We start from the raw sequence: 23333 nt of genomic DNA on the forward strand, positions 1-23333 counted from the left end.
CATGCCTTTTCACCAAAGACCGAGTATCTCGCGAAGCATGGAGTTCTGTCTCCAGACCCCTCGTACCCCTCAGACCTTCTTATCACTAACAACGTTCTCTTCCCTCTCAACAACAACCTTTTCCACCGCCTCACTAGCCCGAATGTTCTTCTCCTCACCCTCGAACACTGCATTCACGTTAGCCTGGTTCTTCCCCATCCAGTCACCGTGATCAAATACTTACAGAAAGCAAGTTCTTCGAGCGTACGATTCGCCGTCTCGGGAAACAAGAACCAGACGAAGACGACTTCGTAGGTAAGCCAAGCGACATATACGATGAGCCACTTCCACGAGATGTTGTCAAGCCCGATGGGGTTGACGAAGGTAGTGAAGAAACCCGCCAGACGGCCGAACAGCTGGAAGACGGCAATGCCGCGGGAGCGCTCCATATAGGGCCATACCTCGACCATATACGCTACGTAGTATTAGCCTTTCCCTCATCCTAACCTACTCCCTATCTCTTATAGTAGGGAAACTTACTGTACGTTAGAGCATTAAATCCAATATTATAGCACGGCTGATACGCAAAGATGAAGAATGCACTGGCAGCGCTAGCAGGCCCATTGTGTCCTCCAGCTTTGTCGGCAGTGACAGCGTACTTGAAGGCGATGGTCCAGCCGGTATACACAACGAGCAGTGACAGCGTGCAGAGCATGTACAGGGTGCGGCGCTTGAAGCGCGTGACGATAAGGGCGATGACGCCGCCAGTTACGAGGGACCATGCCGCGTAGCCGACGTTGAGCTTCTGCTTGGTAAGCGCGTCTTTGATGCCGATCATCTTCATGAGGTCGCCGAAGAAGTAGCTGTCATCCTTTGCATCAGTGAATGCGAACAGAAGAGCAACGGAGAAGGTGGGAGGTCTTACGAAATGAGCGTGTTCCCCGACCACTGCGTGAACAGACCTAGGTTAGCTGTTATAAGAGTTCTACGACGCATCCCACTTGTATTCAGCAAATCCATCCACCCCCTCTTCGCTGCCTCACTCTCCAACTCAATCGTGGCCCTAATCTGTGCAATCTCCCCCTTCACAAATTCACTCTCGGGATTCCCCTCAGCATGGTATTTCACCAATATGGCCTCCGCCTCCTCAATCCGATCGTGGTTGATGAGCCAACGCGGGCTCTCTGGGAGAAATAGCACGAATATGCATTGAAGGAGCGAGGGCAAGAGCTGAAGGAGGGAGGGAACGCGCCATGCCCAGTCGTTGGGGATGCTGTTAGTTCCGAATACGATGCCGGCGGCGATGATCTGGCCGACGAAATAGGAGACGTTGAATAGAGAGGTGAGCACGGGGCGTTCCTTGGGGTAGCCGAGTTCGCCGATAAGTGAGGAGCCGGCCACGATGCAGGCGGGGATGCCGAAGCCGAGGATGAGTCGGGCGAAGATGTACATGGTCACTGTTTGTGGAAGATCAACATCATTTCCTAATAGATCATTGCATAATGATAGGCTCGTTAGACGTACCATTCTGCGAGAATCCTTGGATGAGAGCTCCGATGATCATGATGATCGAGCCGACCATGATCGAGCCTCGACGTCCGACCCGGTCATCCACCATGGGAATGAAAGGAAGCGAGAGAATAGCACCAAGAGAGTACGCCGCAGCGATGATACCCTTGAGCGAGCCCTCGGGGTGGCCGAAGTCTGGCCGCGTCAACATGAGTTACACGTCAATGGCATTGTGCCATCTTACAAGTAATCCATGAGGGAACAATCTGCAGAGCATTGATAAGTTGCGAATCGAAGCCAGACGTGATCTCAATCCCAATAGCAGCCGGCACGAGCAACAAATAAAGATTCCGCAGGTGCGGTTTGCGAGCCCACGATACGGTGTCTTCTGCGACAAGGCGGGTGAGGACCGGATCCGCCGTTTGCCCTTTGGCCTTGCTGCTTCCCTTGGTGATGCCCATTCTGGTGTCGTTCTCTTGCGACAATAAAAAGCGAAGGTGTTACGACCCAAGACTCAAGACACTGTCCAGGGCACCTGCTATACCTTATATCCCCCACTTCCACATACCTTGCATCACGTAAAGTATGCCTCCACTCCAGCCACGCGGGCTTCATTCGCGTGATATGCCGCACCATTGACAACCATTTCGTTCAAAGTGCCCGACAGGCATCACTATATTGCGCGTTAGTGATGCGGCATTTCTATCCAATGATGCGCTTGGCGGGCCGCTGCACCGCATCCTTGTCACTACTATAATCCGGAGCAAAACTTAGCGTTACGGTAGAAAGGAGCCGTAGGGGAACTAAGCGATTAGCTGAGAGCTTAATATAGCCGCATCAAAGCTTTGCAACGCCATCAAAGCTTGTCCGCACTTGCCCTTCTTGGAGCGTCCCGTCCTTCCGACCTTCGTGCGGGTGGACAAGTGGAGGCCTTCCAGAAGATCTTTCCACGGCGTGAGGTGCCTAGACAGAGTTTACCCGGATCGCCATCGTATCTCGGGCGAGTCTGCGCGCGATCGCGAGACACGCTTAGCAATTATATGAGCACGGCCAGCTGTTGCCGAGGGAGGCATACATGCAGCTTTCTGATTCCTTTGGAGTCCGCAATCGGAGCAAAACGGGTGAGCAGGTGCCTGTTGGTGAAGTCTAGTGCTATTGTAGGAAGTATAGTTGTTCTACCAAACCATGTATGGCGGCTTTAATTTTGAATCATTTGCGTGATCTGGTAGTGCAGATCTTTCGATGCCGTGAGTCAATATAAGGCGATCAGCTCTTGGAATGGCTCACTCATACCCTGCTTACGATTAAGCGCCTCCTTTCCTAGTCCGATGGGCTTTTCCCCTGCCAATAAGCTCAGTGGTGTGATGCAGGGAAAGATGGTGTCTGATTCAAGTAACATTCTTCACTGTGTGGACTAGGCAAGACTTGAGGTCTAGTAGCCCTTGTTAATGTTGCTACCTACTATCTGTCTTGGCAACATCATTCGTCAAAACCTTCCGTTTCGTGAGATTACCGTTTGATCGATCGGCGCGTGGAGATTCCTTCCCAGTGAGCCGCATCCATAGCTCTGAGATTTCCGTTCTTTTAGCCGGCAGCATACTATACTGTAGACTGTATAAGTTGCGCCTGTGGATCGGAGGAACAGATTGCCCATAGACAAGGCATATGAAGACGCTTGGTGAGAAGTAGTGTTTACGTATGCGGTCGCCCAGCTCAAAGTACGAATGGAATATTTGTCGGAAAGAAAGAGGTATCGGCTAGAGCAGATCAGCTTACACATTCGCATCATATGTGAACGCCTTACCTTCAAAAGGATATACGAAGCGGGCGCTGAGGCCGAACCATCTGGATCGTGCAACTCGATGCTTCTCGGGATTTGCAGCTCGAAGCAAACACCTCCTGCAACCACATCAGATTCGAGCATACAACATGACAAGACGGAAACTTACCAGGTAGGCGACTCGAATCCTTGATACGAAGCGTAATAGCAAACAGCGGAAAGTGGTTGAGGCACGCCAAACCCATTTCCAGGGCTGCCTTCAGGCCAATGACACCAACTCTCGCGGATGCGAATAGTAAGTAGAAGACAAGAACGGTCGGAAGCAGGAAGAAGAGCAGCGTGAAGAGGATGGTCCCGAGCAGGAGCTGATCCAGATCGTAATCACACGAATCGATACGATTTCGCAGCACGTTTCGCTTCTTGCCTCGGAACAGGTGGAAGAGCGACAAGAGGATGTTCAATTGCCAGTTGAAAATGCGAGCTGATGCGACGTAGAAGGAATAAATATGCAAAGTGAGCAGTGACGTTAAGTCTGAGAAGAGTGAGATGGGCATAGTAGCACCTGCGAATGCTGAAAGCCCTATGAGGCGAATGAAGGTAGGAAGATGGGGTCGCAGAACACTCATGCATCCTGGTCGAGTCAGTCTGAATGTAGACAAGGATGGAGAGATACACACCAGCCCAATAATCGATTACCCAGAGAAACAAATCACCCAGGAAGTCTGCAAGCTCAGTGTTGAGCTTCAAGCCGCCAGGCCATTCCGAGAGCCAGACAATCATGCGGCGCAGACCTTCGATCGACCACTCATGAAACACTGTATCAAATTGGGCGGCGACGTATAGTGAATTATCGAATATGAAAGAGCCAAGGGCGACGCCAATGATGACATCGTTGGCAACCAACCAAAGGCTATTATAGAACCTGATATATTCAGGATGGCTGTTGGTGATGCTTCCCCAATTCTCTTTGCGCTTCCGCAGCGTCATGAACTGGATAGGCCAATAACAGAGTTGCTGAAGACGAATGTCAAGCTGCTGAGCTGTCGCAGATACGTCTTTGAGAGCAGGACTGTTGGTGGAGCCCGGCCGCCAATCCAAGGCTCGTAGGGCAATCTCGCTTGTGAAGCGTTGGGTCATCAAGACCAGGATGAGAATCTGTGCGATGAGTGGGTACATCCGCACACGCCACACATACCCGATGGCATTGCGAATGTAATCCCAGAAGGTGCTTGCAGATTCGAATACATGCTCACTCACACTTTGTGCTCGTTTGGTGCGTCTTCCGATAACGTCAATATTTTTCTGCAACACAGTGTTCAGCTCGAAGGAGCAGTTAATCTGATCGATGAGCACGGGAAGTAGGAGTTCTTTCTGCGTGACCGGGTGTGCTATGACAGTATGAAGCGTCAGCTTTTCCACCAGCTCTGCCTTCCTTTTGCGTTCACGCTCTTCTTCCTCTTCGACGCCCTCGAAAGCTGAGTCCCATCTTTCACCTTCCGCTTTGTCACCCAGTGCAAGTGATATTGGATTCAGGGACAAGTATTGCATGTACTTAGGATTTGGGCGATCGTACACGATGACTTGCAGGGTCATATCCGTATCGATGGGGCAGTATACGCGCGGCAAACGGGTCCCAGGCTCGGTATAAGCGACCAGGTGGTGTGGATCGAAATGCTTGGGCGATTCTGGCGGATTGATGCGTCCAAGAGCGCGCAACGACGAGTGGTGGCACAGCTTGAGGAGCTCCTGGATGTCACGACGCTGTTGGCGCAGTAATGTCCCAACCTGCAGCGCATTTTCGACGCTGGGCAACCCCACCTCTTGCAATATAGCTACAACGAACATATCGAGCTCCGAGTTACGAAAGCCAACGAGTACGCCGGGTGCGGGACCCTTAGGCGCATCGGATGGCCAGAATATGCGCATCAATACATTATGTGTAATCATGTCAACATAGTGTTTCGCGTCAGAAGGATCCGCGCCGCTTGAGCTGCTCGCGAGCAGAGATGCCACCGCCGGCTGCTCGAGGATGCTGTTGCGCGTGAGCAATCGCACTTCTTTGGGACCTAATAACATACCAGACCGACCTCGTGTGAGGCGAGGCGCTCAATGGGGAGGATGACGAGGAAGAAGAGGATTGACAGGACTGCGATGCCCTGCACTACCCTCGAAATGACGCCGTGGTCCCAGGCGAAGATAGCAAGCTCGTATAGACGGTTGACCAGGTCCCAGCGCGCAGTAGAGTATCCGGCAACGAAGATGCCGAGCGTTAGGATAGAGAAGGCGTGCATCTACACAGAACCGAGCCGCGTGGGAGAGTGTGAGAGCGTGAGAGCGAGGTCTGGGACGGCGGGGTACGTCGCAATCAACAGACGCACCGCGAAGGGTGTTTGGGGGTCGTCGGTGGGGATCGAAGAGCAAAGGAACCGATGTTCACTTTGCGCATCGTGTCGTATACGCGATGGAATGGTCCACGGCGCGACCTTGATACCTACGTGGAGCTGTACCTGGACGTTCGTTTTCAACGGCAGGAGCTACTCCGAAAGCGGACTTAGCGTCACTTCCTGCCTGCCTCGACGGCAACGTGCTTGTCGTCTGCAGTGCAGGTGATAGCTACGAAACGTGACAGGAGACTGAGATTCACTCGCACCTGGATCCTCTTGCCAAACTCACGCCTGCAAGCGAGGCTTTTCCCATGACACAAGAGAAATCCAGCACCATTGCAAGATCGCATCCACCAATCAGCATCCGGAACTTCCTCCTGCAATGAATCTGTCAAAATGGGCGCCACTGGGCAGGCACAATCCTCCTAGGAACTACGGGAGTGGCTTCGAAATCAGCAGGCAAAGGTAACGTAACAGCGACCGGTGGACTGCAGCTTGAAGCGTGACTACGCGTCCATGGTTGAGTCTCGATCGGGTTAAGCGCACTGTCGAACGCGAAACTGCCCTTCTCACGCTCTGTCCATCAACCTGCTGCTTCTTCATCGCTCGACGCGAGCGCCAACATACTTGTACACCTTTCCTGATTTTTGAATAGATTGTTTGGCGGCCCAACGGTCAGCATCTCACCACTTGCAACATCTTGTTATCTAGACTACGGTCACGGCAGCATGGCTATTTGCCCGTTCTACCAGCGCGGCACGTGCAAGTTCGGAGGTAATCACTTCCGGTGCGATAGGCCTGACTATGAGGCTAACACGTCAAAGACCGATGCAAGAACGAGCACCCAGGAAGTCAGCGCGATGGCGGCAATGCTTTCGGCGGCGGAAATAGAAGCGGGTTCAATGCCTTCGGGGGTGGTGGTGATCGCTACCGACCCTCAGGCGGAGGCGGAGGCGGAGCATTCGGAGGTATGTGCATCTATTCTGCGCAACCAACGTGTCTTTTTTCGGTGAAGAATACATCCAGTGCAACGCTGTACTCTACCTTTGCCTGATCTGGCCATCGCTCATCCTACCCCCAGGGAACCGTACAGGCACTCCACGCTACACTTTGTCAAAAGATGAGATCAAAACCGATCTTACGGACCAGCGCCCAGCCTATCCGTTCTCGTGCTACGGAGCGGGACGCGATGCACCACGCCAGCTCATGGAAGGACCGCTAGAGATCAGTCCGGAAGAACTGCGCGCTCGGTACTACACACAGCGCTCATCAGGTAACGAGGCTGCGGGAGTATGCAATCTCCATCTTGTGGAAAATCAACCCAGCTAACGACTGATCAGCAACATGAAGAAGCCCAGCTCTATTCGAAAGCAGAAGAGCAGGTGAAGTCGATCTTGAGCGACCTGGATGGAGCAATCAAGTACGTTGAAGACGGCGCAGATGTTCATCCCAACAGGTTAGACATTGCGCAAGGCAAGGTCGACCCATCTAGCTCAACAGCTGCACCAGCACCGTCCAATGCGAATCCCTTCTCTAGTGCTGCGGCAGCAAGTCCGTTTGCTCGCAGCCAGGTACCGAGCTCTGCTTCAGGGAATCCTTTTGGTGGCGGTACTCAGTCGCAAACCTCCACCTTCGGAAAGCCCGCCAATCCCTTCGGCCAATCCTCTGCTCCAGGTCAAAGCAACTCAGCGTTCGGCCAGGCATCAGCCCTAGGCGCAGGCGCAGGTAGCGGCTTCGGCAAACCGTCTATGCCCGGGAGCGGGAGCGCCTTCGCTCAGACGTCTGCCTCAGGTGGAGGTCCTGCCTTTGGAAAACCGTCTGCGTTTGGAGGTGGCTCTGCATTTGGACAGACGAGCGCTCTAGGCCAGCCGTCAGCTTTCGGCCAGCCTTCAGCACCGGGGACCGCATCTGCCTTTGGCCAGCCTTCGGCGCCAGGAGCGTCCTCTGCTTTCGGTCAGCCTTCACAACCAGGTCAAACAGCAGCATTCGGACAGCCCTCTCAGCCGGGTCAGACCTCTGCATTTGGACAGCCTTCTCAGCCGGGTCAGACCTCTGCATTTGGACAGCCTTCTCAACCGAGTCAAACTTCTGCTTTCGGTCAGTCTTCAGCGCCCGGCCAAACATCCGCCTTTGGCAAGCCAGCATTCGGGCAATCAACCTTCGGTCAGACTTCACAAGCAGGAGCCGTCGCGAATCCATTCGGCCAAGCAGCACAAGCGGGTCAGGCACAGCCAGCTAGCAATCCGTTCGGCAGCACCCAAACGCAGACTTCACCAGCGCCCGCAAACCCATTCGGTAGCGCACCCGCACAGCAAAAGTCCGCGTTCGGCCAGCCAGGAGGCCTGGCAAAACCATCGCCATTTGCCCCTGCTGCACAGAATACGACAACCACAATGCCCAAGCCGAACCCCTTCGCAGCCGCCACGCAGACTACGACACCTGCGGCTCCAGCCTTCGGGGCTCCATCCCAGCCCGCCAATCCGTTCGCCCAAGCAGCAACACAGCAAGCTCCTTCGCAAGCCACCCAGCCACCTGGTGCCGCTGGTGCCGCCGATCCCTTCAAGGAGGGTAGGCCAGAGGACTACGAGGGCGAGCAGGGTCGGAAGCTACAGCAGATATACCAACGCGTTGCACAGATGGGCATCTTCAACCCTAACGAATATATCCCACTCGTACCTCCAAAATCTGAGTGGGTTGTGGCTCTTTAGTGCTCTATTGCATCTGTAAGATGGTTTCCCTAGGTGGCGTACATGAAGTTCGCAGCATCGACGTTCAATGGGCTTCGGCGGAGATGTACCCACAGTGTTCTAGGGCTTTCTCACGATTTCAAGCGGCATAGATCGGTTCAGGGTCAGCACTATAAAACAGTTCGTGCCACTCCTAGCAGCTTGTACTCAAACGGTGCTTACTGTCACTACAATGAATAAGCTCCTGGATCATCAAGAAGACTTTTGACCCAAGTCGAGAATTTAATCACAACGTATCTGCACCCTATTCGCTTCTAGTAGTTCGTCGGATACTGCCCGGCCATCTGCGAGTGCCTCTTCTTCAAATCCTTCTTCCCGCTCCTTCTCACAAATACAAATACGTAAGTCACCACAGTCAACGCCGCGGTTCCAACCTGCACAAGTCCAATGTACCACGAGATGCTCTAATCTACTGTCAGCGCGAGCCGCCTTTATAGCAACGGCATCTCAAATTCACCTGAACAGTGCAAAACTTGTCGAAGTCTACCTCATGCGCAAATTCCTTCTGTATCGCTCGTGCAGCCGGACTACACGTCCAGCCCCACAAATCGTTGCTCTTCCCATTCTTGTCTTTCTCTGTTCGGTACAAACTCGCAGCTACACACCACACCACCAAATTCCCCAGCATAACCACCCATGTGAACGCCGTCGCCACCGTGGCCACTTTATTCGCCTTCTCAACGCCGAACTTGTACGCAAAGATGATGGCGAAGTTGAGCAGAACTGAGATTCCAGCGATGAGGAAGTACATCCACGTAGGCCAGACTTTGGAGTCTTTTGCCCAGGCGGTGCGGTGCGTGGTGATGCCGTCCTTGGTGACGTCGCGGTAGACGTTCTGGGTGGTGAGGAATTTGTGGAGGGTGAGGGAGATGGGGACGAAGACTGCGATGGAGATGAGGAAGGCGAGGACGCGGGAGACGACACGCAGGCGGCGGATGCGTGCTTTGAGGGCCTGTGGCGGTTAGTATTTTGCTGTATCTTTCAGAGGATCGATACTACGAGAAGTACGCACAGCATCCTGTTTGTGAGCCTTCCTCAGCCCGTCAAAGTCCACGAGGCTCTGTCTCTTCGTCGCGCTGTCCATCGACGTAACTACGTGAAGCGGCTTCAGCGGCGTTGATTGTCCGGACGAGCGTCCTGAATGGTTTCCTGGTGATCCTATTGGCGGCGAAAGAAGGTGTTGCTGTTGCTGCTGGTCCATCGACAGCGGGTGCGACTCGTAATAAGTGTTTGTAGCCATATGGTCCATTCCCTTTCCCTGGAGCCTCTTAGTGCAGTCCGCAAGATGCAAATATACGTCACGTTAGTCACCCTCGCAGCTCATCAAACTACGGAACTGCCCTCTTATTCAATCCTTTACTGACAGCTTCGCCATCATCAGCTCCCGCACAGCTAATGTCCAGGGACTGAACACGTCGAGCAACAGAGCCAATGATGTTGTTCCGCGATGCGGCTACTGCAGCCACGCTGACCGTCTCAAGCCCGAAGCATTGCTGACGAAGCGTGCGCTGGGACGTAACGTGCATACGTCTTTCCAGATGCGGGAACAGGAGTATGGCTGGTGGTGAAACTGTGGGGGCGGATCGGCTTACGGGGATGGGTGCGCCAAATATAGATCGGAAAAACCTATGGTTGGGAGCATCATGTACAAGGTTGAGCCAATGCTAAGAGATTGTCAGCAATGGTGAAAGCTTATTTGTGTAGTTGGCGTGTTCCATGGAACGACCGAAAATGGAAAGAGATGCAATCAATTGAGGCAGAGATCGAGATAGTAGCCTGATCCCGGTACTGTTCTGGAGGTGGAGGAAGCAGAGACCCTTGCCTTGACCGGTGAGGCGGGCAATCGAAGCAGGCAATGGCGAACAAGGAACGGATTGCCTTTCTTCGTACCGAGGTAAATAGCACTCCAAGCAGAGGCGGGCTCGTAGCTGTCATCCGCCGGCGCATGAGATCACGTCCAAGATGCCTGAACATCTACGCCAGTTTCGAAGAACGAGATAGTTGGGTCCGACGGCGGTTGGACAGTGGCGCTGTTGTAGTATGGGTATGAAGCGCGCTGTGCGCCTTCAGATCCTTCTCTGGATCGGGGATGGTGATACTATGCATCTCGCGCTTGACCCAACCCTCGATGAAACGCATCGGCTCTGGTATCGATTTCAATGTACTTGTGTGAGTGCGTTGGTAATGCGGAGGTCATTTCGCAACTCATGAGTTTGATAGGAGGGATATTGACTTCAGCGGAGGTAGGACTATCTCGAGGTTGGATTAGTCCGTTATACAGGGAAAGACGGAGCTGACATGATGTTATTTGATACACTTGATGGTGAAGATTTGGAAGATTGAATTGTAAAATGAGGGGTAGAGCATATATGCTCGGTGGGCATGTTGATACGATGTGGAGTGACGTGAATCAATGTATCGTAATGATAGATAAGCTGAGCGTATATCACCGCCCTTTATTGCTTTTCCATGCTTGCGTGCTCACCACCTCATCCTCAGTCGGCTTCATACCATCGCACGAGCTCAAGAAACCGACGGAGACGTACGGACCTAGTATACGTTAGATGCCATGCTCGCAAGTGTCGCGCTTACGGAAAGCCTGTCCGCCGCACCCGCGCGCTTCAGCCTTGGACCCTAATGACGCTGTTCGGAGATACTTGACAACGACCGCGAGCTTATGAGATGTGCATGACGAAAGGTATTGTAGGGAAGAATACACCAAGTGTAGGACACAGGCCGATGTTAGCATTGTACGAGAGTACGACTTACTGTTCGACACTAAATGGTCTTAAGAGACCCTGAATGGATGATTCATCAACCTCTATCCAAGGTTGATAACATATGGTTCGGTGCTAGAAGAAGTCATATAATCGTAGGCGCTCTAGTCTCCTGACTAAGCGCTGATATACCTAAGCAGGTACTGAGTATCTGCTAATGCTATACATGAACCCGGTTACATGGCCAGATATTGTTTCGTGAGCAACCGCAGTTACTCATCTCCTCCCAGCCCAGAGTCCTTGCTGTGTCTCGTGGATCCGTCGCTCCTGCTCTTTGATCATCTCGTCCGTCTGTCCGTGGCCGTTGCCGCGGCTATCGATTTTGTCAATGTCCATGGGATCCTCGTCCGCGACGGGTTGCGGTACGTTCACAGGAGGCGCGCCTCGTCTCGGCTCTCCAGATCTAACACCGTCCATCATGCCCGCTGCACCGCCGGCCCGTAGCTGGTTGATAGCACGTATAGTGTCGATAGCAGCGTGAAGCGTGCGCCTGGCATTGAAGTTCTTCTTGACGGTCGGGAGCAGATCCTCCTCGCCTTCAGCGGAGATCTCCCCAAGGTCTGCAATCCAGGGATGCGAGAGTGCCTCGTGGGCGGTCATGCGCGCGGCTGGGTCGACTGTGAGGCAGCGGCGGATGAACTCACGGGCCTTGAGGGAGACACCGCGCCAGTACTCGAGGGGCGTGAAGGAGTAGTCGGCAACGAGGATAGCCTGCATCTCCTCGAGATTGGAGTCGCGGTCGAATGGAGTGTAGCCGCAAAGGAGGAAGTAGGTTATGACACCAATGGCCCAAATGTCGCTGAATTCTGTTAGCAAGTTACTATCATATCTCTTACATTACATACACAGGCTTCCCGTGTCCGGTTTTCCTGAAGATCTCGGGCGCCATATAGCCAGGTGTACCGCATGTCGTTGTCAATACATGGAACTGCTCCTCATCCATTATACGCGAGAGACCGAAATCCGCGATGAGCAAATCTGCATTGTCCTCAGGGGTGCGGAAGAGCAAGTTCTCGGGCTTCAAATCACGGTGCACGATGCCATGGTCGTGTAGGTACGCAACGGCAGAGAGGGTGGCGCGAATGAGGTCAGCAGCATCTGACTCGTAGTAATTTCCTTTTCGACAGATGCGATCGAATAGTTCGCCTCCTAGGGCAAGGTCAGTGACCAGGTAGACTGAATGTGAATTAGCAATTGCTTCCAGAGCCGTTTCGACTGATCGTACGATTGTTCATGGTCTCGAAGTAGTCGACGAGCGTCAAGATATTCCTATGTCCCATGGACACGCGCTTCAGGACGGCAATCTCGTTCCGCACCTGGCGGGCATAAGCTCCAGTGTGCAGTATGTATATAGCGGAAACTCACCATGTGTTCCCTTCCCGCCATGAGTCGCTTGTTGATAACTTTTGCCGCATAGTATCTCCCGGTATCAATATGTACACACTCCTTCACAACTGAATAGCTGCCCGCACCCAGTGTCTTTCCTGTCTTGTACCGACATGGTTGTACCTGCGCTTGTGCTTGTGCTTGCAGCGTGTGTGCGCCCGATCCGCCGTTTGAGGCCATCTTAGACTTGTAGAGGAGCCGTTACGCGTAGACGAACGGTCGTCGGCGCCGGCGAAGCGGCGTGACGGTGCTGGTGGGATGTTCAGCCTTGGGCTGCTGACCTGATGTTTCGGGCCGATGCGGAGGGCGTGCGCGTTCGAAGCCGATCGATGAGATAGTAATGTGGGAGGGCTATATAGCCTCCGTTCCTAGAATCAGCAGATTCCCAAGGTGCTCGGGGCGACGACAGTCTGAATGAAGGTAAGTTGTTCGTCAGCTCCTGAGGTTCCCCGCGGCGGTGGGGCGAACAGCAGCGCGGCGTCGGCAATGCAGCAAGCTAGAATACACGCAAGAATTCGGCAGCAGGCCAGACGTAAGTAAGTCGTTGCTCAGCAGCGGACAGAGAGTGGCAGGTGAAGTGAAGTGAAGCCGGGCTGGTTCCGTCTGGTGTTCTGGCGGCGTGGTGGGGTGCGCACCGGTTAGGACCCTTGTCATTGGCTTGTCCCTTTTGGCAGGTGGAACTGTCAAAAGGTGTTCGTACATCTTCATCATCATCTATTCATAAACTTTTCTCTATCTACATCAAGTGGTATCCGCAATTCATTGAGAAGAATGCCGGTCGAGACTGACACAGCCCTTGCTCAAGGAAGCGAAATCTATCTAGTCTGTACGTTGACGCTTGGGCGGTGGGCTCGATCCACTGCTCCTCAAATGCGTTAGACGGGTAGAATTGTCGAAAGAGGTGGTACTTTACGACTTGACGAGCAGGCTGTGGCCGTCCATATCATCGGCCTGCGATAGGCCCATGACTTCTAGCAGCGTAGGCGCAACATCCCCGAGCACACCGTCCGTCTTCTTGAGAGAGAAGCTTTCGGGTGCATTGGCCATGACGAAGGGAACCTTATTGGTGGTATGCGACGTCTTTGGCTTACCCTCCTCATTGAGCATCTCTTCTGCGTTGCTGAAAGGTGTCAGTCTGCGAAGGGTTGAAGTGTTTTTGTGAACTTACCCATGGTCAGCAGTGACGAACAACACGTATCCACTCTCCTTGCATTGCTCGTAGATCTTCTTGATAGACTTATCGGTCTCGGTGACTCCCTCGATGGCCGCTTCGTAAACGCCAGTGTGACCGACCATGTCCGGAGGTGCGAAGTTGAGCATGATGAACTCAAACTTGCCCTCCTTGATGCGCTCCACAGTCTTGTCTGCGACGGCCATGGCGCTCATCTTGGGCTCCTTGTCGTAAGTAGCGACCTTGGGAGAGGGTATCATATCACGCTCCTCGTTTTCGAACTGTTTCTCGACGCCGCCGTTGAAAAAGAACGTGACGTGTGCGTATTTTTCTGTCTCCGCGATATGACACTGCTTAACGCCTTGCTTAGCCAGCCACTCTGCGAGCACATCGTTCATTTTTTGTGGCGGGAAAGCCATGGGGTATGGAAACTTTTGGTTATACTGAGTCATGGTAGTCAGGCTGATGTCCTTAGGGTACGGGAAGTCTGGCCGTGGTGAACGGTCAAACCCACCCAAAAGCTGGGTGAGCTCGCGCACACGATCCGATCGGTAATTGAAAGTGAAGACAGTGTCGCCATCTGCACCAATTAGCTCATGGACATCTGGGTGCTCAGCTTGGATTATATACCTTGTATTCTTCGCTCTTTTCCTCCCACAATGATGGGTTTCAGGAACTCGTCAGTCTCTCCTTTTTCGTATTTCGCCTTGATGGCAGCCACTGGATCCTCCGCATCCTCGCCCTCTCCAGTGACAAGACCCTTCAGACCGATCTCAACACGTTCCCACCTCTTGTCACGGTCCATGATGTAGTAACGACCGACGACAGTGGCAATCTCGCCGATGCCGACCTCTTTGGTAGCCTTCAGCAAATCTTCCATGTACCGAGCAGCCGACTTGGGGTCGGTGTCTCGACCATCGCCAAAGAAGTGGATAAACACGTGCGGCACACCAATTTCTTTAGCAACCTTGAGAAGAGCAACGAGGTGATTGATGTGCGAGTGGACGCCGCCGTCTGAAACCAGACCGGCCAAGTGCAGCCTGCCGTTGCCATTCTTCGCGCGACTGAACGACTCATGGATGTTCTGGTTCTTGTTGAGCTCGCCCTTTTTGATAGTCTGGTCAATTCGCACGACATCCTGCCAGACAACACGACCAGCACCAATGTTCAAGTGGCCGACCTCGCTGTTCCCCATCAAACCTTCTGGAAGGCCGACTGCGAGCGAAGAAGCCTCGAGCTCGGTGTAGCCCTGGGCGGTCTTGGAGCCGTCCTTTGCGAATTCGTCCATGCATGGCGTGTCAGCAGCAAGAATGGCATCGCCATTCTTGGGGGACTTCTCGCTGGCAACCCCCCAGCCGTCAATGACGATGAGGACCGTCTTTTGGTCGACCTTCGCCATGGTGAAGGCCAATTGCTGGGAAAAGTTGGGGCGGGCGAAAGAGAGCGTTAACGATGATGGTGGAGGGGAATTGGAGGCCGGGCACCGAAGATGAGTGCGTGCTGACGGCGACTGCGACTGAGGTGCTGCGCAGGTGCTGCAGAAGATGTTGGAGGGGTAGGATCCAGGCTAAGCGGGGCTCGTTCCCATCAAAAGCCTTGCGCCTGAACGTCACACCATCCACCTTTCACGCGGCGCAGATAACGCGTGCGAAAAAGCATAAGCCCGATCCTGTGATTCGTTCGACACGTCTGGATACGTACATTCATAGCCGACGTTCGACGCGGTACGGCTCTGCAGCCCTCCGCCTCGCACGAAGACGCGCTTGGTCCGAGTACAAAGCTCAACACCTGCTCCACCTCAACTGCACGCCCCGACTCGACAAGACCGCCATGTCCGGCGCCGCGACACCCCACGCGCCCACTTCGGGAAGGGCATCGGTCGCACCTACCCCAGCGCAGGCACCGCAACCGGCTGCGGCTGCCCTCCCGCCGCCATCGACGTTCGACATCCTCCCCGATCTGCACCGCGTCCTTAGTCGCCTTATCAACACTTCCATCCAGCCTCCAGGGCAGCCTTCCGCCGATGGCCCGCTCGACATACAGCAAGTCTCCACCGCAGCCACTGAGGTCAAACTCAAGCTACAAAAGGCGCGGAAGGCCGTCATGGCGCTGCCCGACGTTGATCGCTCCATCGAGGATCAGCAGGACGAGATCGAGTTTCTTGAGGCGCGCATTGCGAAGTTGAAGTCGGCACTGCAGGACCTGGGGAAGCCATCCCAGGAAGCGGAGGATGTTGATCAGAGTATGACGGGGTAAGACTCTGAGTTGGCGAAGATTGATCCCCTATAGGCCCATACTCGGACTGCATGCAGGCGTTGTATCGTCGCTTGGCTAACGATGAACGGAGAGGTCGGTAGGACCGCCTCACAATGCGTGGGGCTAAGCTAACTCAACCTTTAGAGAGTCGAAAACGAGCCTAGAAGAGTAGCTCGAATGCATTTACTCAAGCGACTAGCCGCTTTTGCTTTACAGCTATCTAATGATACCCTATACGCGTCCCAAGAGAGCGAAGAGCGAGGCTGTAGAGCTGGACACTAACCAGGCGTGGCTGAACATACTTCTCGGTGTGCAGAAGTTTGATACCGGGCATCACCCTCGAAGTAGAAAATCTTGATAGACAATGCAAATGTCAGTGGGTAAACCGGAGAGTTTCCTCCCTTACGAAGATGGTGCATGTTCCCAGATTTCAACAGTTTACTGATCCCTGCGCGGAAAGAAGACGCTCCCTCTCCATCCTTCCGGTAACGATGGCGGGCTCGATGCAGCAGGAATACTTGTGGCTTGGAAGGTGATATTGCCTTACGAACGTCAGCTCTTGCCCTGAGGCAGATTGCGGCGTGAAGCGACGGCATGGATATGATCACATAGCCACACGTCTGGACCTTGCAACTTGCCTTCACCATCATTTGGATGTAGGTGTTCTTTCACCTGAACTTCCTACCGCACTGACCATGGATCGTTTGCTAGGATACCAGTATAATTTCATCAGAGCAGCGTTACCGAAAAAGCCCAGGTGGCTTGTCCCCCTCAAGACATCTCTTCCATACATATAGCGCTCGACTCACTCGCTCAACTCCTGCTGCAGAGATTGCAACCTCCTCGATTTGCAGTTCACACAATCCTCGCATCAACCCACAAACAGCACCAAGGCACAAACGGCAGTTGTTGGTTGTTGTGAGTCGAGGTATTGCAGCCTATCAGGCCTCACCATGGACCACAGCATTGACAACCATCTAGACCCCGTTCTCTCCGGACCCCAATCTGAGCATCGGTTCTCGGCTCACTTCTATTCCACCGCACCCATATCTCGTGGTACTCGACGTCGCCGTCCGATGCCACCTGATCAGCGACCATGGCCCCTCCCAGATTTCGCGGGAGTCCTACCTGTCCCATCACCGCAACGTCGCGTCAGCCACCGAGCCGAGTCCACATTGATATCATCCCAGCTGGCACCGTGCAACGCATTCGCAACGAAGCTGAAGCACGGATTGCGCCACAAAGTCGAGAGACTGATTCTGTGCTCTTAAGGCGAGCTCAAAGGCACGCTCGCGCCCTGGGAGAGATGAACCAAAGTTATCAAGGACGGTTGCGTGTCGTAGCGGCAGTTGGTCTATTCCATATGGGCTCATCGCTAAGTCGGTTCTACCACGATCATGATGACATGTGGAGGGCAATATCCAGGACAAGCCAAATCGCACGGCGTGCAGAGCGCAGCTCCGGGATCGATATCTTGACATATGTCAACATTCGCATCATCGATATTCGGAATCGGTTTTCTAGCCGGTGGATCATGTCGACGTGCAGTCCACGTGCTCTACGAGCAATGCAAATGAGAGGAGAATACAACACCGATATCTCGACTCTAAGAGTATCCCTGGCAAATGAATTTGTACGCATATTGACAGTTTGGGAAGAGCTTTCGTCGAATACTCTTGAAGATCACGAGCTGGTCAACGTGGGACCAGACCACGACATCAGCGGCCTTGGACAAAACGTCGAAGGCCCCAAGATTCAGCGTGAGACTGTAGTACAAATCATCAGCGAGCTTCGAGTGGACAGTCCATTGCATGACCCCCCGGTGGGTAACACAGCGATTGTCCAGAGCATAAAAGGTAATAACTATGACTACCTCCCAACCCCTCCCCCTTCACCCGTATCTGCTTCCAATGGTATTATTGGGAATGCCTTTCTGGACGACGATGAGGATGATTACTACGATGAGGACAATGAAGACGACGAGGACGACGAGAACCGGCACTGCAGCATATGTACAGAGTCGTACAAGGATGGCCACGGCGCCTTCAGCCTGACCCGCTGCGGTCACACCTTCGGGAAAGGCTGCATATCAAGATGGGTCAATTCCACTGCTCGCAATGCAAATCTCTGCCCACAATGCCGTGCGACACTATGTAGGTCAATGTCTTTCACCTCAAAGAGGATCATCTTGAATAACAGTAATAGGTGTCCGACGCCCACGCCGACCCATCCCAGGTCTACAGGCTGCCCCCCAAATCGATGACCAAAACCATCTTCAGAGTCGGCTCGACAGGGCAACCCATCTGTTTGGGTTGCTCGCCGACCTTCATGCCGCTTTGCACGGCCCAGAGACCAGGAATGAGTTCTTTGATGATTGCATGAGCAGACTAAATGGACGCTTTTATGTGGGTGGTTTGAACTGGATCGTCGTGCCGGACGACACTTGGATTGAGGGGTGGAGGCTGCAGTGGCACGACTGGCATGCGTAGGATTTGGAGCCAAGCCGGTGAACCTTGCTGGTGGAGATTATGGTATTGCTACATGGCTTGCATCGTGGACGTTTCGTGCGCAGATCTTGCAAGCACAATGTCTGCATGAGCGACAGCATTTTTTCAAAGGCTTCATTCGGTAGTGCACTCTACAGAGCTTCGGGTCTGTGCGGGTAGCCACCGAGACGAACATTTTCGTTCCATGTTTTCAAGTGCAGCAACCCGTTCGTAGACGCATCTTTCATATTGATCAGCATGAGAAATTGATATCGTCTCTTCACATACACGAAAGCGAGTATCCTGTGCAGAGTGAGTTCACGAGTTATAGACTCGCGAGGTCGGTTAAATCATGAATTGAAGTATACTGCACGAGATTGCCTCGAATGCTGGATTGTGCACTTCACGAATCGGCGCATATTTTCAGGGATGCGCTCCTGATATAACTCTATACCTTTCACTGCTGCAAAGTTCTCGTGGAATTGCTGCGCTTGGTAGTACAGAGATATCCATGACGTCACCAGTGCGGCCATCTTCAAACTCGGCTCAATGTCTCGCACTCTGGCCGCTTCTTAACCCCACCTAAGCTTAGTTCGTTTGCTAGTATGTTAGCTTCCTCACAGACGCCAGCGGTTCCTCCAGCGACATCACCATGATATCCTCTGGGTATATAGTTACAGCTATTTCCTCAATCTGTATCGAAACACGTCTTCCTTGGTCTAGTGGTCATGATTTCCGCTTGTCATCACGTGATTACGAGCGCGGGAGACCGGGGTACGTAAACATCGCCTTGAATGCTGTAATCCTAGCTAATCCTGCATAGGTTCGATTCCCCGAGGGAGAGCAAATATTTTTTTTTCGGGAGGGTAGTTGGCCAGTCGCTCCTTGTCGCTGCCTCTTACGGTGGGTTCCTTCTATATCCACTAACCTGTTATGACAGAACCAGGGTCGGGACTAGTAGCACCCCTGAAACCTTTCTGTCAGGTCTCAGGGGAGACCGGGGTTCGATTCCCCGAGGGAGAGTTTCTTTTTGTTCTTTTGTTGTTCGTGTGCAGACTATGCGGAATTCGAAAAGGAGGCAGTACGGCGATAGGTTAGAGTTCATTGCCAAGCTGCAAGGACCTGGGCAACGCTGATCTTCCCCAGGAAGTGCGCACGATACGCGAACAACGCAAGCATCCCTTTTTGATCATGCCAAGTTATCACAAACGGCATTCGAATCAGCCTTGTTCTGCACCAGTGCCAGAGCCTCCCAGCTGCCAAGCGACAAGAGAATCTTGGAATCGTTGATCTTCTCCAGGAGACGCGCAAGATTCGCGAGCAACGCAAGCGCCTTATTCGCTTGGCCTCTGTCAGTCCCAACGTTGCGTCTGTGTAGTGGCTTACACAAACACGCTCCGCTCCGACAGGACACCAGCGCATTGCCAAGCGGCCGAGGTAGTGTTGATCGCCTTGGGAGAAGCGGAAGAGGCGCGGGCGCGAGCGTCAACTTCACTTGGCCATTATTATTTGTTAATGGCGGCGGCCGCCGACTTTGACCATTAGATAAGGGCCGCGCCTTGCAGTTCGAAGGTAAAACCCCAGACGCTCCGCACTCAAAAGGACGTTTCATCTCCGCCTCAGCCCTGCACTGCACTTCACAGTCCTTACAAACTCAACCTTACAAGACGACCTCGGTGCCTGTCTACATCCCTATTCCATTGCCTTCACGTTTTCTCTTTACGTTTGCTATCAACGGCTTGAGCGGGCGGGGCCACCACAACCCTGGTCCACGACCCCACTCACACCCACCGTACCGCCGCCAAAAACCGCGCATCCGTGCCCAGGTTCTCTCATCCCCAACATTGTAAAAACATAATTCCACCTCAACGACAATGGCTTTATAATAAAGTCCTCCGCTCTGCAAGTGCTCTTCACAACAAAGGCACACATCTACACGCAACATTCCCAATTGGCGCCGACTTCCCACCAGACCGCTGTACCGCGTTAGCCGCCACCAGCAAGAGCTCACGAGGACGCCGGATTGGACCCAACACATACTCCCACCACCGCACTCTGAGTACATAACACTCTGGACTGGACTCGTCACATCATACCACCACCGTAACTCGAGCGCACCAGGGCGCCGCACCGAACACAATGTCCCTCATCAACCGCCCCTTCCGCGGTTTCAGCGGCGTGTACACAATGCCTCTACCTCCGCTACCTTCACCTTCGAGCACCAGCACCAGTCTCGACTCCCAAAGGTCCACCTCCACAGTCGCGTCCACCGACGCTCCCAAACCAAAACGCAGTCTGTTCCACCGCTCAAAGTCACGCGCAAGCCTAGAAGCAGCACCTGCAGCTGAGATGGACCGCCCCGCACCACCCTCGCGGGCGCACACGGCTGGCCTTCCCGCGGCCACAACCGCCCCACCGCGGTCCAAGTTGGCGAGCCTGCTGCGCCGTCACCGCACTGAGCAGGCCCCGAGCCCAGAGGAGCTGGAGAGGGAGCTGGAGCAGTTGTATGTGAACGTGTATACGAAGGCAGAACGACGGGCCTTGTTCAGGGAGTGGAAGGCGCGGGAAGAGGAGAGAGACAGATGGGAGGTGGAGAAATTTGAGGATGGGGAGGAGTGGGAGCGGTGAGGGGGGTGAGGTTGTGGGAGTGGCGTGTGCTTGAGAGGAGAGGGGTGTGGGATTTCCAGGTGCACTGCGCATGAATGCATCAAGACGATGTCTAGCGTTTCCGTACCTTTCGTTTCTTTTTCATCCGTAATCGAGGGATAGCATGTGTTTCACATAGCGCATCATAATCATTAGAGAGAATCGATATGAATACGAAGTAAAGCTAAGGGGTATCACAATTGAAGCGCTCCTACGGCGCCGAATGAAGTAAACAAGCAATCCACCGTCCCCCCTCCCACGCCGTCTCACATGACACAACATTTCTCCTTATAGACCTCACCATACTGATCGACCCCCGCCATCAGCTCATTATACCTCTGCTTCTCCTTGACCTCGTCCGGAAACCACTTCTTCAGATACTGCGCCAGTTCCTCATCTAAATTATCGCTGTTCGCATTCGCCACCGTCTGCTCGCGGCACAGCGGGCATCTGTCTTGCTTGTTGTTCTGCATGACAATCAGGCAGCGGATGCAGAAGACATGGCCGCATCCGAGACGGACAGGGCGCCACTTGATCTCCATGCACATGGGGCAGGCGTAGTCTTCTATCTGCGGGACGTGCGAGAGGATTTCGGTGGAGACTTCGGCGCAGACGGCTTTGGCTAGATGGGAACTAAAGGAAGGATAGGTGATTTGTTTGGGGACGGTGGCCTTTACACCGAGGGCGGTGCGTTTATCGAATTCTGTTCGAAGTTAGAAATGGTGTCGGAAATTACTAGAGTGGGTAGGGGCAAGGAAGTGGATAACTTACTCTTCAGGATCTTCTTCATGGCGGTTTCGTTGATCTCCCCGAACCGCAGCCCTTGTAGAATCTCCTGGTTGATGTTCATAAACGTGTTGAAGGCCTCGATGTTCTCCTTTTTCTTTAGTCTCTCGGACAGTCCGCTTGTCCTCAGCTTTTCGCAGAAATCGTTGAACCTTTCCTGAGCTTTTGCCGCATCGTGCGCAGAATGGTCGCTCTCGGTAGTCCCGAAGAAGATGCCTTCTTCAAGATACAGCTGGAATATTTGGCGCCATACGCTTAGTAGCTTCTTATTGGACCTCCGATCAGGATCCGTCAGGTGCGCTATCTGCCTACCTAAGCTTTGAATTTCGCCGTGCATGCGTTGCTCTTCGCGCTTTTGGAGGGCTTCCAGGCCGGACAGTTCCGCAGTGAGTTTGGTGAAGAATTCCGTGTCGGAGGTTAGGGGGATTTCTATTTTGCGGTAGCCCGGGCGGTTCTTTGGGCTATTCGCCGAGGCAACGGTAGGGTGGGATGGTGTTTCTTGATTATCGGGTTCTTCAAATACGCGTAACTCTGTCATGCCCGTTTCGACAGCAAGCATCTGCAGTTTCCTCTTCGTCTTCTCGTCCAGCTGCGCACTATGCAGCGCACCCGTCACTTCATCGACGTGAAAGACGAGTTTTGGCTGGAACGTCTTCCTTGGCTTCTTCTCGCCAGTGCCATCCTCGTCTTCTGAGTCGTCCAAGATGTACTCAAACGGACGGGCCCTGTCGTCGGATTGGTCGGCGGCCGCATTGTAGTCTTCAACGTGCTTGAGCAGCTTTCCCAGGGTGTCGGGATCCAGCCCCAGCTCTGAGAGCTCGGTAGACAGGCGGTTGATGCATTTCTTGAGCTGGCTATACGAGAGGGCCGACTCGATCCACTCAGGCGGGAAGCCCTCGTTGCGCAGGGTTTCCTTAAAGAGCTGGCCGAACTTCATGGTAGCGGAGCGGTGCTACAGAAACAGCGGGGTCCAAGGGCAGCCTGTGGCAGAGCGAAAACTCTGCACGTGGGCGGGTGATTGGCTGTCAGGCGTGGCCCTACGGCGACGCGGGATGACGTGCGACGGGACCCTGAGCAGGCGCGCCTTTCTCCCACAGGGCTGCTGGAGTGTCTCGTTGGTGGTGTGCCGGCGCTGCGAAGGTGCGCAGTGGCGCTGCGCTCAAGGCGCGTGATGGCAGCTCCGGGTGTCCTGCTCCAAGACGTGGTGGCTAGTCATGTGGGTGCAGTGGAGGGGGGCGTGGGGTTGCAGGGTCGAACACGCGGTGGCGAGGCCTTTGGGGATCGAGAAGAACACATGCAGGAGACCCTGATGGTTTTGTATCTTTCACACATTCCGGGCGGTGATGCCATTGCGGCGTCTGTGGCTAGTTCACATGGCAAACTCTGACTACTTGTCTGTGTATTGCTGGCCGTTCCTGCCGGACTC

General features: G+C 53.8%; 8 protein-coding genes and 1 non-coding gene across 9 annotated transcripts; 4 read left to right on the top strand and 5 right to left on the bottom strand.

Moving 5' to 3' along the window:
* Nucleotides 1–69: 69 nt before the first annotated feature.
* gpi1 (pig-Q) lies at nt 70–5559 on the bottom strand (the record flags this gene model as incomplete). The annotated part of the gene is made up of 11 exons (XM_056218581.1): nt 70–167; nt 224–454; nt 520–842; nt 905–1436; nt 1504–1683; nt 1733–1963; nt 2951–3245; nt 3293–3387; nt 3438–3899; nt 3946–5290; nt 5347–5559. The coding sequence occupies 11 exons, from the start codon at nt 5557–5559 to the stop codon at nt 70–72; spliced, it is 4005 nt and encodes a 1334-aa protein (XP_056067846.1).
* Nucleotides 5560–6380: 821 nt separating this feature from the next.
* On the top strand, nt 6381–8360 carry N0V89_009833 (uncharacterized protein; the record flags this gene model as incomplete). Its single annotated transcript, XM_056218582.1, has 4 exons — nt 6381–6426; nt 6477–6620; nt 6668–6942; nt 6993–8360. The coding sequence occupies 4 exons, from the start codon at nt 6381–6383 to the stop codon at nt 8358–8360; spliced, it is 1833 nt and encodes a 610-aa protein (XP_056067847.1).
* Nucleotides 8361–8653: 293 nt separating this feature from the next.
* N0V89_009834 (uncharacterized protein) lies at nt 8654–9483 on the bottom strand (the record flags this gene model as incomplete). The annotated part of the gene is made up of 3 exons (XM_056218583.1): nt 8654–8803; nt 8857–9351; nt 9412–9483. The coding sequence occupies 3 exons, from the start codon at nt 9481–9483 to the stop codon at nt 8654–8656; spliced, it is 717 nt and encodes a 238-aa protein (XP_056067848.1).
* Nucleotides 9484–11392: 1909 nt separating this feature from the next.
* On the bottom strand, nt 11393–12742 carry cmk1 (Calcium/calmodulin-dependent protein kinase type I; the record flags this gene model as incomplete). The annotated part of the gene is made up of 4 exons (XM_056218584.1): nt 11393–11975; nt 12022–12352; nt 12402–12492; nt 12542–12742. 4 exons carry the CDS (start codon nt 12740–12742, stop codon nt 11393–11395), a joined length of 1206 nt encoding a protein of 401 aa, XP_056067849.1.
* A 729-nt stretch (nt 12743–13471) lies between these two features.
* On the bottom strand, nt 13472–15132 carry N0V89_009836 (uncharacterized protein; the record flags this gene model as incomplete). The annotated part of the gene is made up of 3 exons (XM_056218585.1): nt 13472–13682; nt 13731–14313; nt 14364–15132. The coding sequence occupies 3 exons, from the start codon at nt 15130–15132 to the stop codon at nt 13472–13474; spliced, it is 1563 nt and encodes a 520-aa protein (XP_056067850.1).
* A 431-nt stretch (nt 15133–15563) lies between these two features.
* N0V89_009837 (uncharacterized protein) lies at nt 15564–15989 on the top strand (the record flags this gene model as incomplete). Its single annotated transcript, XM_056218586.1, has 1 exon — nt 15564–15989. One exon carries the CDS (start codon nt 15564–15566, stop codon nt 15987–15989), a length of 426 nt encoding a protein of 141 aa, XP_056067851.1.
* A 3194-nt stretch (nt 15990–19183) lies between these two features.
* N0V89_009838 lies at nt 19184–19319 on the top strand. Its single transcript has one exon. It is a non-coding gene; the product is annotated as a tRNA-Asp (tRNA).
* A 1295-nt stretch (nt 19320–20614) lies between these two features.
* Nucleotides 20615–21103, top strand: N0V89_009839 (uncharacterized protein; the record flags this gene model as incomplete). Its single annotated transcript, XM_056218587.1, has 1 exon — nt 20615–21103. One exon carries the CDS (start codon nt 20615–20617, stop codon nt 21101–21103), a length of 489 nt encoding a protein of 162 aa, XP_056067852.1.
* Nucleotides 21104–21387: 284 nt separating this feature from the next.
* Nucleotides 21388–22844, bottom strand: N0V89_009840 (uncharacterized protein; the record flags this gene model as incomplete). Its single annotated transcript, XM_056218588.1, has 2 exons — nt 21388–21824; nt 21893–22844. 2 exons carry the CDS (start codon nt 22842–22844, stop codon nt 21388–21390), a joined length of 1389 nt encoding a protein of 462 aa, XP_056067853.1.
* Nucleotides 22845–23333: the final 489 nt, after the last annotated feature.

This window comes from Didymosphaeria variabile (genome assembly GCF_027946475.1).
Source record: "Didymosphaeria variabile strain IMI 356815 chromosome Unknown scaffold_7, whole genome shotgun sequence".
NCBI classification, from domain to species: domain Eukaryota; kingdom Fungi; phylum Ascomycota; class Dothideomycetes; order Pleosporales; family Didymosphaeriaceae; genus Didymosphaeria; species Didymosphaeria variabile.